This window comes from Ctenopharyngodon idella, chromosome 12 (assembly GCF_019924925.1).
Source record: "Ctenopharyngodon idella isolate HZGC_01 chromosome 12, HZGC01, whole genome shotgun sequence".
NCBI classification, from domain to species: domain Eukaryota; kingdom Metazoa; phylum Chordata; class Actinopteri; order Cypriniformes; family Xenocyprididae; genus Ctenopharyngodon; species Ctenopharyngodon idella.
In genome coordinates, this window is record NC_067231.1 from 13,588,444 (window position 1) to 13,602,815 (window position 14,372).

At 34.9% G+C, this 14,372-nt stretch overlaps 2 protein-coding genes across 2 annotated transcripts; both read left to right on the forward strand.

The window, feature by feature from the left end:
* Positions 1 to 4,382: 4,382 nt before the first annotated feature.
* Positions 4,383 to 8,307, forward strand: aqp8a.1 (aquaporin 8a, tandem duplicate 1). Its single transcript, XM_051915465.1, has 5 exons — positions 4,383 to 4,691; positions 5,059 to 5,185; positions 5,323 to 5,537; positions 7,693 to 7,827; positions 8,034 to 8,307. The coding sequence occupies exons 1-5, from the start codon at positions 4,432 to 4,434 to the stop codon at positions 8,074 to 8,076; spliced, it is 780 nt and encodes a 259-aa protein (XP_051771425.1). The 5' UTR covers positions 4,383 to 4,431; the 3' UTR covers positions 8,077 to 8,307.
* Positions 8,308 to 9,974: 1,667 nt separating this feature from the next.
* On the forward strand, positions 9,975 to 14,280 carry aqp8a.2 (aquaporin 8a, tandem duplicate 2). The gene is made up of 5 exons (XM_051914792.1): positions 9,975 to 10,545; positions 10,883 to 11,009; positions 11,113 to 11,327; positions 12,570 to 12,704; positions 12,803 to 14,280. Exons 1-5 carry the CDS (start codon positions 10,286 to 10,288, stop codon positions 12,843 to 12,845), a joined length of 780 nt encoding a protein of 259 aa, XP_051770752.1. The 5' UTR covers positions 9,975 to 10,285; the 3' UTR covers positions 12,846 to 14,280.
* Positions 14,281 to 14,372: the final 92 nt, after the last annotated feature.

Genomic DNA, 14,372 nt, shown 5'->3' on the forward strand with positions numbered 1-14,372 from the left:
AGATCACAAAAATTAATAGCTTAGCTTATTTTGTTAGCTATATGAATGTTAGTAAGCTTCTGTATGAATATTAATGAAGAGTGATGATGAATAAAGACAATTAAGAGTCTGAAGTAAACTTTAATGCATAATTTATTGTTGCACTTTAGGATACCTTTAATTTGAAACCATTTTACACATCTACATTGTGTAATATTAGTCCTTCCAGGATTTTGCAGGAGTTTTTTCTGATTTTTGCTGCCTAAAATGACTGCATTTGTGACGGCTTTTCTCAAAATTTGTGGCAATATACCGGACTAACATTTGAGGGCAGTAGCACTGGTGCCTTTAAAGGGTTAGTTCACCCAATAATGAAAATTATGTCATTTATTACTCACCCTCATGTCGTTCCACACCTGTAAGACCTTTGTCCATCTTCGGAACACAAATTAAGATATTTTTGATAAAATCCAATGGCTCAGTGAGACCTCCATCGAATCTGTGGTTCGGAGTGTGTATCAAACTGCCAAAGTCACGTGATTTCTGTAAACAAAAGAATAATAGTAGTTAATAGTCTCTTATTGACCTGTTTAGCTGCGCCAATAAAAGACTATTAACTACTATTATTCTTTTTAATTATAGGCCCACTAATGTCTAATTAAAATGTCTACAAATGTATAAAACTGATCAGAGATCAGGTAAAACCTATAGACTTGATTCATGGGTTCACAGAGATCATTGCCCCCCAGTGGTGAACCATTGAAATTTCAAAATGTTTCGAAACACTTATGACATAACAAAGCCTCGTTTACTGAAATCACGTGACTTTGGCAGTTTGATACACGCTCCAAACCACTGATTCGAAACAAAAGATTTGTAAAGCTTCGAAGCTTTATGAAGCAGTGTTTTACAAATTGCCCATCACTAGAAATTGTTGAATAAAGTCGTTATTTTGTTTTTTTGGTGCACAAAAAGTATTCTCGTCGCTTTATATCATTAAGGTTGAACCACTGTAGTCGCATGAACTGTTTTAAATACGTCTTAGTATCTTTCTGGGCACTGAAAGTGTAAATTAACTTGCTGTCAATGGAGGCCTCAGTGAGCCATCGAATTTTATCAAAAATATCTTAATTTGTGTTCCGAAGATGAACGAAGGTCTTACGGGTGTGGAACGACATGAAGGTGAGTAATTAATGACAGAATTTTCATTTTTGGGTGAACTAACCCTTTAAGTTCTAAGGTGGCACCAGCTCCTGATTTGGCTGCGCTGTGAGGACTGACAGAAAAGCACTGAGCTTGAGTTTAGATGCAGATAATATTAACTTTTTATTATTAATAAATATTAAAAACATATACTAGGGTGTGGAAATGGCTTATAAGCCAATAAGTGCGCCTCTTCAGCATCTACTACAGTGGTAGTTTATTGTCTTTTTTATTTCTAAATAAGTGTTTGCTTTCCTACATTGTGAAACTTTTAGTTTTACAAATGGGGACAAACTATGAAGGATGAATACATGCCAAATGAATACAGGACAAATAATGTTTTGGACATCACATTAAAAATAACATTTAAATTGGGCAATATTTAAAGCTTTGAAGTGCTGGGAAAAGTTGTGTGAAAGCATTCGAAAACATTAGACCATTTCTGCCACAAGTTATTTCTGTTAGTGTTAGTGGCATGTTTCGCATGGTTTCCAGATTACACAGGGCTGGGAAGAAAGCGCTTGAATTCACCGCAGAATTAATAACATCACTGTGAAATTTTGTGAGAAGCACTCACGTTCGTCGCAGAATTTTCTGTTAAACCACAGATATCAGATCAAAGTTTCCACGTCGGCGCTGTTTGATCTGATATCTGTGGTTTAACAGAGAATTCTGCGACGAACGTGAGTGCTTCTCACAAGATTTCACAGTGATGTTATTAATTCTGCGGTAAATTCAAGCGCTTTCTTCACAGCGCTGTGTAGAAATGGTGTCGTGTGATCGAGATAGGCCCCGCTGCTCTGAACTCCTGTCGTGTTGTCAATTATTGGTCCGAGCTGCGCAGCTCAAACGAGTTGACTAAATGCATGTTGCGATGACGTCACGGGAAGTGTCTAAAAGCCCCAAATCTGCTGAAAATCTGCGGCAATTAAGAAAAAATGCAAGCTCCTCCGAATATTGCGGAGTTTGCTTGATTTTGCGATAAATTCAGCAATCGCAGAATCGCGAAACCCTGGAGGGACTGGATCATACTGGGAATATCCTTTGGAATATCCTTGTTACACCAAATTTTCGTAAGCAGCGCTAAATTAATTAATTTATTTATTTTTTTTCTGGTTAAAATGTAGGACAAATATTCAAAAAATCGAATATTAAAAAAAACAACAAAAAAAAAAACATTATTTTACTCTAAAAGCTCATTTACGTTTTTGTCATGTCATAGCTTTTCTTCAGACTGTACATACCAAAAGATTGGGGTCAGTAAAATTTCTATTTTTTGTTTAAAGAAATTAATAATTTTATTCAGCAAGGATGCATTAAATTGATCAAAAGTGACAGTAAAGACATTTATAATGTTACAAAGGATTTCTATTTTAAATAAATGCTGTTCTTTTGAACTTTCTATTCATCAAATAGAATCACAGGAGCAAAAATGTATCACGGTTTCCACAAATATATTCAGGCAATGTTTCTTGAACACCAAATTAGCATTAGAATGATTTCTGAAGGATAGTGTAATACTAAAGACTGGAGTAATGATGCTGAAAATTCAGCTTTGCCATCACAGGAATAAATGAAATTTTAAAATATATTTAAATAGATAACAGTTATTTTAAATGGTAATAATATTTGACTATATAACTGTTTGTACTGTATTTTTGATTAAATAAATGCAGGCCTTAGTGAGCATACACTGTAAAAAAAAAAAAATCCAGCAGCTATGGTTGCCAGAACTTTACCGTAAAAAACCGGCAGCTGTGGTTGCCAGAACTTTACCGTAAAAAATATGGTAGCAACGTTTTAGGTTTTACGGGACAGCACTTAGTTTACTGTCTATTTTACTGTTCAAAACCGTATAATTTAAAGGTTTATATTGTAATAATTACAGTTCAAAACTGTTTATTTTACATACCCTAAAAAAATTCCATTAAATTTACGGTAAAAAAACGTATTTCATGCAATCAACTTATATAATGTTAATTTACCAACATACCTACTAATATCTGTTTTGTATCTTTGTAATACATTGACAAACACAGTGGTGATGAGAGTCACATGATGAATCAAAGTTCATCACAAGCAGCTTTTCCACAAGCTGAGAAGGACAATACTAATATATAGAAGGTGCACACAGTGTCATTCACACAAACACTAAACACCATCATGGTAACACACATGAAATTTTAAAAATGCAATAAACATTAATTTAAGAACATTAAATAGAACATAAAACCCTAATGAACAAAACTGATTAGAAAAAAACCAAGAAGAAACAGTTATTTCAACAAAAATACATTGAAGATGTGAAGTGTCACACATGGAATTGTGGGAATTTTAATTTACGTTTTCTTTTGTTATTTTTCACTTCCAAAAACTAAATTTAACGGTATTTTACTGTAAAATTACATTAAATGTACTGTTAGATCTATTACAGTTATTCACCGTATATAGTATGGAAACTTTCTGTAAACCAATGAACTCTTTTTCACCGTAGCATTTTTACAGTCTTTTACCATTAAAATCAGTAGTCATTTTTTACGGTGTAAGAGACGTCTTTCAAAAACATTAAAGATCTTGACCCCAAACTCTTGAACGGTTGTGTATGTTTTTCAAACGTCACAAATAATCACCAGGAAGTAGTTTTAGAAAACAAAAGGTGATTAAAAGACACAAAAAAAGGAAATGTTTCCTCTTTAGCCGTCAACGCCAGGCATCCTGCAGTCTTTCTCTGTATTCATTTTTGTCAGTAAGTCCCACAAGAGAAAGATTAACCCAAAGCGACCTTGTGCTGTTATTTACTGCCACAGGAACCCTGATTTGATGCATGGGAGTGAGAGCTGTACGCAATACTGTGATAAATGCAGATGATCTGCTGCAGGCCATGCAGTGATCTATAATGTGCCATTAGATTTATAAAGTTTGGGAATCTGCATTAACTCTAATCAATTTAGTTGCATAAGACAGTCAAAAAGACCTTGTGTGACATGAGAGTGCGTTATGCTCTTTTTATTGTCCTCGGTTGTGTAATAGCAGGCTGGTGGATGATAAGCTATATCCTGAACCCGTCACCCCTCAAACAATGCTCTCCACTGCTGTAATTGTAAAGTGTTTTTCCCAAGCCACCAAGAGTGATGACGGGTGAGACTGTTGGCCCGCCTTACCACCACTCCACCCCATCCTCTGTCCACCTTTATCAGTACAAAGCTGCAGTGTGTGTGCACAGAACACCTGAAACCTCGGACAAACAAAATGACCTCAGTGGAGTCAAAATCAGAGCTCTTTACTGTAGCCACAGGCGATGGAGGGGACAACCATCAGAATGCGCCTAAAAAGTCCTTCTTTGAGCACTACATTCAACCCTGCCTGGCAGAGATCCTCGGCTCCACTCTCTTCATGTTTGTGGGCTGTGTGTCGGTCATGGGTAACGTGGGCATCAGTGGGAGCATCCAGCCTGCCCTGGCACATGGACTAGCACTGGCGATAGTAATTGCGATTTTGGGAGAAATCAGGTAACTGTCTTATTTTCTGTGTGACAAATGACTTTAAAATAGAGAATACAAATGAAAAATAATATATTTAAATATATAAAACTATGTTGATAATGTTTATATTATATGCTTGTTATATTTACAATATTTTAAAAAAGAATATCAAGTATTTAAATTAGTTTTCATTGAGTAATGTAGCCAGAAATGTCATTATAAAGAAATTTTACATTGTACATGCATTAATATCTGATTACTATGCAAAATAATATATTTTTATTGATATTATTTTATAAACATGAATAAATTATCATTTTTTTATTTAAAACATTTCTTTCTTTCTTCATTTCTTCTTTCATGCATGATTTTCTTATGTCATCTTGTTTTCCAGTGGTGGTCACTTCAATCCAGCCGTGTCTGTGTGTGTTTACCTCATCGGAGGAATGGAACTCATACTCTTGGTGCCATACGTGCTCTCGCAAATGTTAGGTGGAGTGATTGCTGCCGGCCTTGCTAAAGTATATGTGCAAGCTTCTCTATCAATATTTCTGACTGTGTTTGTGTATTTGTGCCTTAGTGCTCAAACTACTGGAAGTATACGATCATTTACACTTTTGACAATACAATATAAACATTCTCTTTTCTTTTTCTTTAGGCTGTCACTACAAATGAGGCATTTGGAAATGCAACTGGAGCAGCATTTAATGCCATTCAGTCCGCTCATGGCACTGGCTCTGCGACTATGGCAGAGATGATAATGACGCTCTTCTTGACCATGGTTGTGAGCATGGGCGCTGTAAACGGAAGGACCCGAAGTCATCTTGCTCCCTTCTGCATTGGACTCACTGTGACTGCAAATATTTTGGCTGGGTAGGAAACTAATATTTCACACAAAGGGACAAACAAATTATATAGCCTACTGTACAGAATACTGTGCCATACTACATTTTAAAAGAAGAAAAAAAAATCTAGTCTAGTGTTTTGTGTTAAATATTTAACAATAGGAAAGATTGGAAACATTTTATTTAAACATCTATATCTACATCTATATCTAGGGATGCACCGATACCATTTTTTAAGGACCGAGTACGAGTACCAATACTTTTTTTCTGGTACTCGCCGATAACGATACCGATGCCTATACATTTATAAAAGTTTTCCAAGCACAACACAGTGAGACTAATGAATGTAGGACAGCTTCTTTATTATTACTCCAATGAAAAAAGTAATAATTATTAAAAACAGACAAATATTTAATTAGGCTACTCTCCCTTTAAGACCGAATCCAAGTATGTAATATACTGACACATATCCTGTTTTCACCCACCTGTTTGCGTCCACTTAAGCCATAACCGACTGTATTTACATGAGATACTCCACACGATGGACATTTTGACAACTATTTGTGCATTTGACCATTCAGGCGCAAGGAGAACTGATCGCACGCTGTCTGAGAGAACAGGGATCGCGCGCAAGAAGGATAGAGAGCGCGCTTCTGGTCTGTCATTCAGCGCGATTTGCATGCAGTTCGCAGTGTGTCGGTTATCATCATTAATTTTGAAGTATTTCCAGACCCCTGAGGCTGACATTGTTTCTGCTGCTGCCGCCGGTGTCTCTGTGCGCGGAAAATTTTGTCAGTTACATCACGTGAGGTATTGGTCTTTGGTATTTTTACGAGTATGAGTACAAGTAGGCCTACATGAGCTTGGTATTGGGCCGATACCGATAGGCCTACTTGTATCGGTATCGGTGCATCCCTATCTATATCTCAAGTCTCAAACTTTCATATAATACTCCTCTCTCTTTCTCTCTCTGAAGTGAAAATGAAGTAGCCTAGTTTAGAAATCTATTAATACCTGAACTGTGTAGATTAGTGTCAAGTATACAACCAGTGCAAATACTGTTACTACTGCACTACTGTAACTCAACTGTTAAACAGGAACATGGATGTTTTAAATGTTGTACGTTGTAATTCAAAATGCTAATCTAATCTAATACAAAACACATACAGGAAACATTTTAATTCAAATCAGCAAATAAAACAGGGAAAAATAGAGAACAAATACAGTCTAACAACTCTAAACATGTTTTGTTTATGCTTATAATGTTTACATGTTATATGTGTTTTTAGACTATGTTGTTAGATGATAGTATAATTCTAAAATTATAATTATTATATTTATAATTAATGATTTTACTAATAATTGTTACATTATATTTGTCCATGCTATAAAACTTGACTAATTTGAAGCCTTATTGCTGAAAATGCTGTAATTTGCTTTAAAAAATATATATATAAATCAAGAAATATTGATTGAGCAGACAGAGAGGATATACTACTACATTCTGCCCCAAAAAAAAAAACCCTATATAAATATAATAATTATATAATACTATTACTACTAATAATACTAGTATCCCTACCATTTAACAATCATTAACATTATAAAAAATAATAATAATCTAATTATTTACTAGATTTTTCTTGGCTTTTTTTTTTTTGTGTGTGTACTGCTGTCCCCTGACTCCCCTCAGGGTGGTGTTGATGTATGATAGTGATTTTACCCCGTCAACCCCGGTAGCTCATTTCTAATTGGTGAAACTGATGATGTTTTATCATATTCCGTTACAACACTTTTTGGTGTGCACAGACATCCGCGAGGGCAGGGGCGCGCCCCCCCCCCCCCCCCCCCCCCCCCTCCTGCACGCCACTGAGAACACTCTCCCCTAACTGTCATCATATGTTTCATGCGCTTTTATAAGCAGATGTTTGGCACAACCAAAACTCATTTTCTCACAAGTCGCTACACTTGTTTTAATGTGGGGAATGATTTGTCTTTAATGAACATGGCAACTAAACAAATAGGATGTCACAGGATATGTTACAGGAAACAAAGTCATCAAGAGCCTTAGAATAATAATGGCAAAAGGAAATATTAATTCCTAACACTAAAATGTGCTGATATGCTGTATTTAGGGTCATTTTTTGAGAAGCTCTAATTTAACTGTCTTACATGTCAAACAGGGGTGGAATATCAGGAGCATGTATGAATCCAGCAAGGGCCTTTGGGCCAGCGATAGTGTCCGGTCACTGGACGTACCACTGGGTATATTGGGTGGGACCTTTGGCTGGTGCTTTGGTCACTGTCAGCATTGTGAGGTATTCTTGCAACTCACTTTTTCCTTACACAATGAATGATTTTCTTCATTCAGGAGGAGTATAAAGTCTTTTAGTGTATCAGCTTGAACATGATATGATGACTTAAAGCTGTTCAGATTGAAATAAAAATTAATGTTTTCAGTATAAAACTTTTCATCTTAATATGTGAGTATGAGTATTCTGATCAATTGCTTGATTCATTCTAGGTTAATAGTGGGAGACAAGAAGATTCGTGTTATTTTCAAATGATGGAGATGGAGGACCTCAGAGGATCTCATGTTGCAAGCTTTTTAAATTCCAAATAACTTGTAAAGCATTGTATGATATTGTCAAACATTTATATTAGTGCAGTATTCTAAGCTTTTCTGTATTCTGTTGCCTCATTGTCTCTTGGACAAATGTATTTGTTGTTTTAGTTTTATAGCCTGCCATTGTGTATTCTGATGTTTTATGTTAATAAGCATAAAGTCTTTTGTTAGATATTGTCTGAATGTATTTCTTCACTTTTTTTTTACTTTGCAATATGTAAATATGGAGCACACACTCCAAAATGGAGTGGCCAAGCTAAAATGGCAAAATATTTAGTGGTCTTTTAATGGCCTTAACCATTTTAATCACAAATCACTGGTTGGGAAATTAGCAAGAATTGCACAAATACTGTAGATAAAGTAACTTTAGCATGGAATAGCCTTCCCCAACTTGCAGACAGCTTTATACGGGAAGAAGAGTCAGTGTTGTTCCACTCAATGTTAATGGCTTCAAACAGTTCATGAGTAGTTGAAAAATGTCTCCCAGTTCGTTTGAGTTTAATGTGAGACCAAATATTCAGTATAGGGTTCAAATCTGGACTCTGACCAGGCCAAAACATGAGCCTGATGGTCTTGTTCTCAAGCCACTTCTTGGTTGTTTTGTGAGCGTTGTCTTGTTGAAAAAATAACATCTGATCATTCCTCTTTAGATAACAACTTTTCATCTGTGGGAAACAAGCCATTCTGCAATATTCTCCTGTACTCCAAAGCATTAAATGACTTTTCACAGAGAAGTAGCTCACCATACCAGCAGTTAAAAGGCTCCACACACAATGACACCTCTTCCTCTATACTTCACTGTGGTAGAGATGCATTTATTATATATATATATATATTTTTTGTGTGTGTGTGTGTGTGTGTGTGTGTGTGTGTAGAGAGAAAGAGAGAAAATATTTAGGAATTGTCAAAAACTTATTTAAAACTAAAAAATGTATTGTCATTTATTAGGCAAATAACAAACAGGAACAACTATATAGTCTTTATTCCCACATAATAACAGAAAAATATATATATATATTATTTTTATTGTATGCCCTCTTTTGGCCTTGATAACAGCTTGCATTCTTGCTGGCATTGTTTTTATCTACTTTTCCACAGTCTCTGCTGTTTTCAACTTCCAAATAGTTTCTAGTTGTTCCCAAATACTTGCTTTTGATGAAACTTTCATGCGATCTATCTTTGAATCCATTAAATCACAACAATAATTATATTGTGACTAAAGAGCTTGCACATTCTGGTGTGGATTAACTATTACAGAAACATAAAAAATGATTTTGGTAATCACCAATACAGCTAGGGCAGCTGTGGCATAAACCTTACATTGGGTGGTGGTCTAATATATATATATATATATATATATATATGATGTCCTGAGAGGATATTTGTTTTTTAATGACCCTTGACCCTTAATGACCCTATGAGTTTGATTAAACCATCAAAATATGAGGAAAATATTTAAATATGAGGGAAGAACAAAACTCTAAGCTCGGTTAAGGTATTATATCTAATGAAATTATTTAGCAGAAATTTATGTCTGCACAATTTGACATTTTCATTGAATTCAAAATCTTTAACAGATTTTTAATAATAATTCAGTTTAGTAATAATTTGAATATATAATCAAATCATGATCTCTGTCTTCTGTTCACTCACTATGATTCTGAGACCCACTTAATATAATTTGTAAGAACAAATATGACTTTTGGCTCAAAGTGCATCTTTAAGTTCAATGTGTTGTTTTATTATGCCATTTTGTTGATAACATTTACAGCCAAGGTCAGGCAGTTATCACACGCTTGACAAGCAAATCAATAACACAGATATAATAGTGGGGGAAAAAAAAAAACTGTCCAAATGTGAAACAAATCTGATAAGGGAACAAACGTCCACTGATCTAACTCTAGACTGAAAATGTCTGTGCTTATACCTCACAGTTATTGTTTTTGTAAACTTTCCAGATCTTTTCATTGTCTCCTAAAACTTGATTGTATGTGGCTGCTGCATCCTTTACAATAATCCTATGATAATATATCAGACTTTCAGGGATAAAAGAGTGATTTATGATGGAACAAGTCAAGTTGGCTCTTTTATCATATAGTGCTTCCCTCTGCTACAGTCACAAAGTTTCTCACTGCACTTGATGGTACACAATGTCAGTGGATATGGAGAAGCTAGAGCTCAAAGAGCTGGACAAAACTTTGCTGAAGAAGAACGAATCCTCACCCAAACCTCTGAGCAAATATGAAAGAATAATCCAGCCATGTGTTGCCGAGCTGGTGGGCACAACATTTTTTGTCTTCATAGGCTGTGTGTCTGTCATTGAAAATGTGGAGGCAGCAGGAAGACTTCAGCCAGCACTTGTACATGGTTTGGCAGTGGCTGTGTTGGTGGCGTGTATGGCAGAAATCAGGTAAGAATTTTTGGTTACATTTTAGCTTAAGGTGTCCTTGTTATATTAAAATTATACATTTAAGTACTGAGTAATGTTAATTAATGACATGTACTTACTATATGCTTAGGTTAGTTGCATGTAATTATGCATAATATACTGTTAAAACTACAGTAAGTACATATGTAACAAAGACACTAAAATAAAGTATTACGGATCTTTAAAAAAAATATATATATTTTTTTTTTAGACTTGTTCAATTATTTTTGAGTGCTGACGGTCATGTTTCTGAATCCCTTTCTGAAAGAGAATGAGTTTATATCTCACCTGAATTATTTTTTTTTTTCCCTCCATGCAGCGGATCACATTTCAACCCTCCATTCACCATCGCTATCTGGTTGTGTGGTGGAATGCAGCTGACAATGGTTGTTCCCTACCTTATCAGTCAGCTTATCGGAGGTGTGCTGGGAGCTGTAATGTCAAAGGTGTGAGCAAAAATACACTTTAATACAAGAACATTAAATAATATTGGTGTTGCTTTCCATAACAAAAAAAAAAAGTGCTCAACAGACAAATGTATTTTTTTAGGTTATGACATCACACGAGAACTACATGAATGCTACCGGAGCGGCCTTTACTATTCTTACGTCTGATGAGCAGCTGGGGAAGGTTGTGTTTGCTGAAATGGCCATGACATGTCTAGTAACCATGGTAGTGCTGTTGGGGGCAGTCAATGGAAAGAGCAAAAGCCCCCTGGTGCCCTTCATGGTGGGCTGCACTGTTATCGTCAATATTCTGGCAGGGTAAGTCTGGAACGAAATAAATCTTAATAGCATGGCCAGGGCCGTGACCAGTTACCTAATTTACCTCAACATTATACCAAAATCAAGTTCAAATGGAGTTACAAGTTTTTTGACCAGCGAATATCGGACATAGCCTATGTGTTCTGTCCGTAGAACGGCCGCACTTTAGGCAGTAAGTTCATGTTTTCAACTTATAAACATATAAAGTTTATTGTAGCTATGTGGGCGCTCACTTTTTTCTGTCATTTATCCAAAATCTCATGTTATAAAAGATGAAGTGCTTTGCACAGGCTATTTAAGACAGTTTTGGCTTGACTCAACGACAAATGCTATTTGAAAACACTCTTCTCCGCTCCTCAAATACATAAAACATTAGCCTTAATAGCCAATAGTGTTTCTTGAGCAATATCATTATAACATTACAAGTAACGCGAGTTATGTAATCAGATTACTTCTTCCAAGTAACTAGTAAAGTAACGCATTACTTTTAAAATTACAACAAAATATCAGTTACTTTTTCAAATAAGTAACGCAAGTTACTCTGTTTTCCCATTTATTGACTGACAGCTCTCCTGCCCCCATGTTGAGAGAACCATGAGTAAGTGCAGAGCTGTTGTGTGCGCTGTGTAAACATGATGGTTATTGCAGTTCTAGACTAAATGTGAGATACTCATCTCAAATGAAAAAGAAAAGCAGAAAGAATGAATAACGACTGTGAAATGCACACTCGGAATATTATGTAAACCGGCAATATATATGCATATAAGACAAATATAGCCTACTTTATGTACAAAGTAATGTAACTCATCACTTTTCATAAAAAGTAACTAAGTAATGCAAATAGTTACTTTTTTAGGGAGTAACACAATATTGTAACGTTCTTGAGTAAAGAAAACTATGTAGTTTGTCAAAGAATCAGTTCTTTATCTATCTTTGCATTGCAAACAAACATGGTCCAAATGGCACTTCATTCACGGTAGAGGCGGGGTGGAGCTATAGGTTTGACTGACAGTTTGAGGATCCAGTGGAGATATGATGTTTAGTCCGAAGCACTTTTTAATACTTTTCATTGGTTAAATGTTTCCAAAACCCACAGACAGACGTGGGGTGATACTAATGATTTATGAGGGTGAAAAAAGACATTTTACAAATGTTAACAAATGATATATAGGCCTATGTATAACATTTCGCTATAATAGAATTTGTTTCTGTCTGAAAAATCTATGTTGTTTTATTAAATAGAGGAGACGTTTCTGGCACCTGTTTGAACCCTGCAAGAGCTTTCGGACCTGCATTGATAGCTAACCACTGGTCTTATCATTGGGTTTATTGGGTCGGTCCGATAGGGGGAGGTCTGGTGGCTGCTGCTCTCGTGAGGTCAGTTTGCCTTGATATAAAATATTCCATATTTCCTTGTTGAGATCTTGTGTCAAGAAAATTATTTTTTAATTAAATATACTTTATTATTTTAACAGGCTTCTGCTTGGAGATGAGAAGACACGAGTTATAATGAAATGATATTGGAGCACATCAGCATGCAAAGCCTCCTCAATTCATGATGCCATTAATACTTCTAAATGCTCTAAATATTTCATATGTCTAACTTAACAGCATATATTGCATTTTCATTTAAAACTTTGTGCGTGCTTGACTTTTATAACAAATGACCAACACTTTTTCTTTTTTTCCAGCAGATGTCAGTAAATTGTCTTTTGATAACGTTTCACATAAAATAGCATGTTTTATCTCAAGCTGCAGTTTATATTTTTTTCGAAATAAATTTTATTCCATATTTTTATATTTTTATACTATATCAGTGTGTTTTAAATACTGCACATTTCAACATTAACAATAACTGTTCGTTGAACATTTCCTGATCTGTCCTATTTAGCTTCAAAAGAAGTTTCTATTTCTGTAAAGCATATCAATTAAATGTCTAAATGCAATTTTTTTTTTTTTTTTTTTTTTTTGGGCAGACACCATACCACCGAAATCGAGTAATAATTATATATAGGAATAATAAGAAGAGGAATAACGACTAGAATAATTAGGCTATATATGATGATGATGATAATAATAATAATAATAATAATAATAATAGGGCTAATTATTATTATTATTATTATTGTTTTTTAATAGAAGAAATATGGGATACGTAGATTAGTTTTTACAAGTTGTCACATGGGCTATTCTCTAAAAAATTCTGGTGTTTTTTTGTTGTTGTTGTTGTTGTTGTTGTTTGTTTTGTTTTTTTTTTGTTTTTTGTTTTTTTTACCTAAATGCTTGGTTCAGCCTGTTGGGTCATTTTATTGGGTTATTATTATTATTAAGTGCTGGCTAGTTTTGTGTAACTCAGCTGCTGGGTCAGTTTTACTGACAATACGCGAAGCTGCAGTGTAATATAATGTTGGGTAGTCGAGGCTGCTCCTGCACTTCCTATGATTCTGAAAGAATGATGACTCGTCATTGAATAAAAATTATTTTATATTAACTGTCCTTGTCCTAGCCTATATAACAGATTTTAGAGTAGCCATATTATTATTTAAAATGAATAGCCTTCAATATCACGTTGTGTGACACTATGTCAAAAACAAACCAGCAAATGGGTTTATTATAAAACATAAAAAAGTTGGGTCTAAATAATCCAGCATGTGTTCTGTCCAATATTTACACAACACTGGGTTGCCAAATAGTTAAAAACGTCAACAAATGTCGTTTTTAACCCAGCATTTTTAGTGTGTATATTTCAGTAATACTATAGCCTACTAAACTTGTGATATCAGAGAATAGTAATTATAAGATATTTGTAGACTATTTTAATGTAATTTTTCGACACAATATAGTTAGTTGACCTATACCCACCTTTTTGCCGAAAAGTCTGTACTGCCCATCTGCTCTTCACAGTGTTTATTCTATGTTCAGACAATCAAGATATCAGGTTTGAATGACCGTAAATGCCCTATACAAGACTATCTCACGTGACTCAAAGCTGCTCGCGTGTCTCAAAGTTGATTTATTTGATTTTAGTTGACGGGTTCTTGTCTT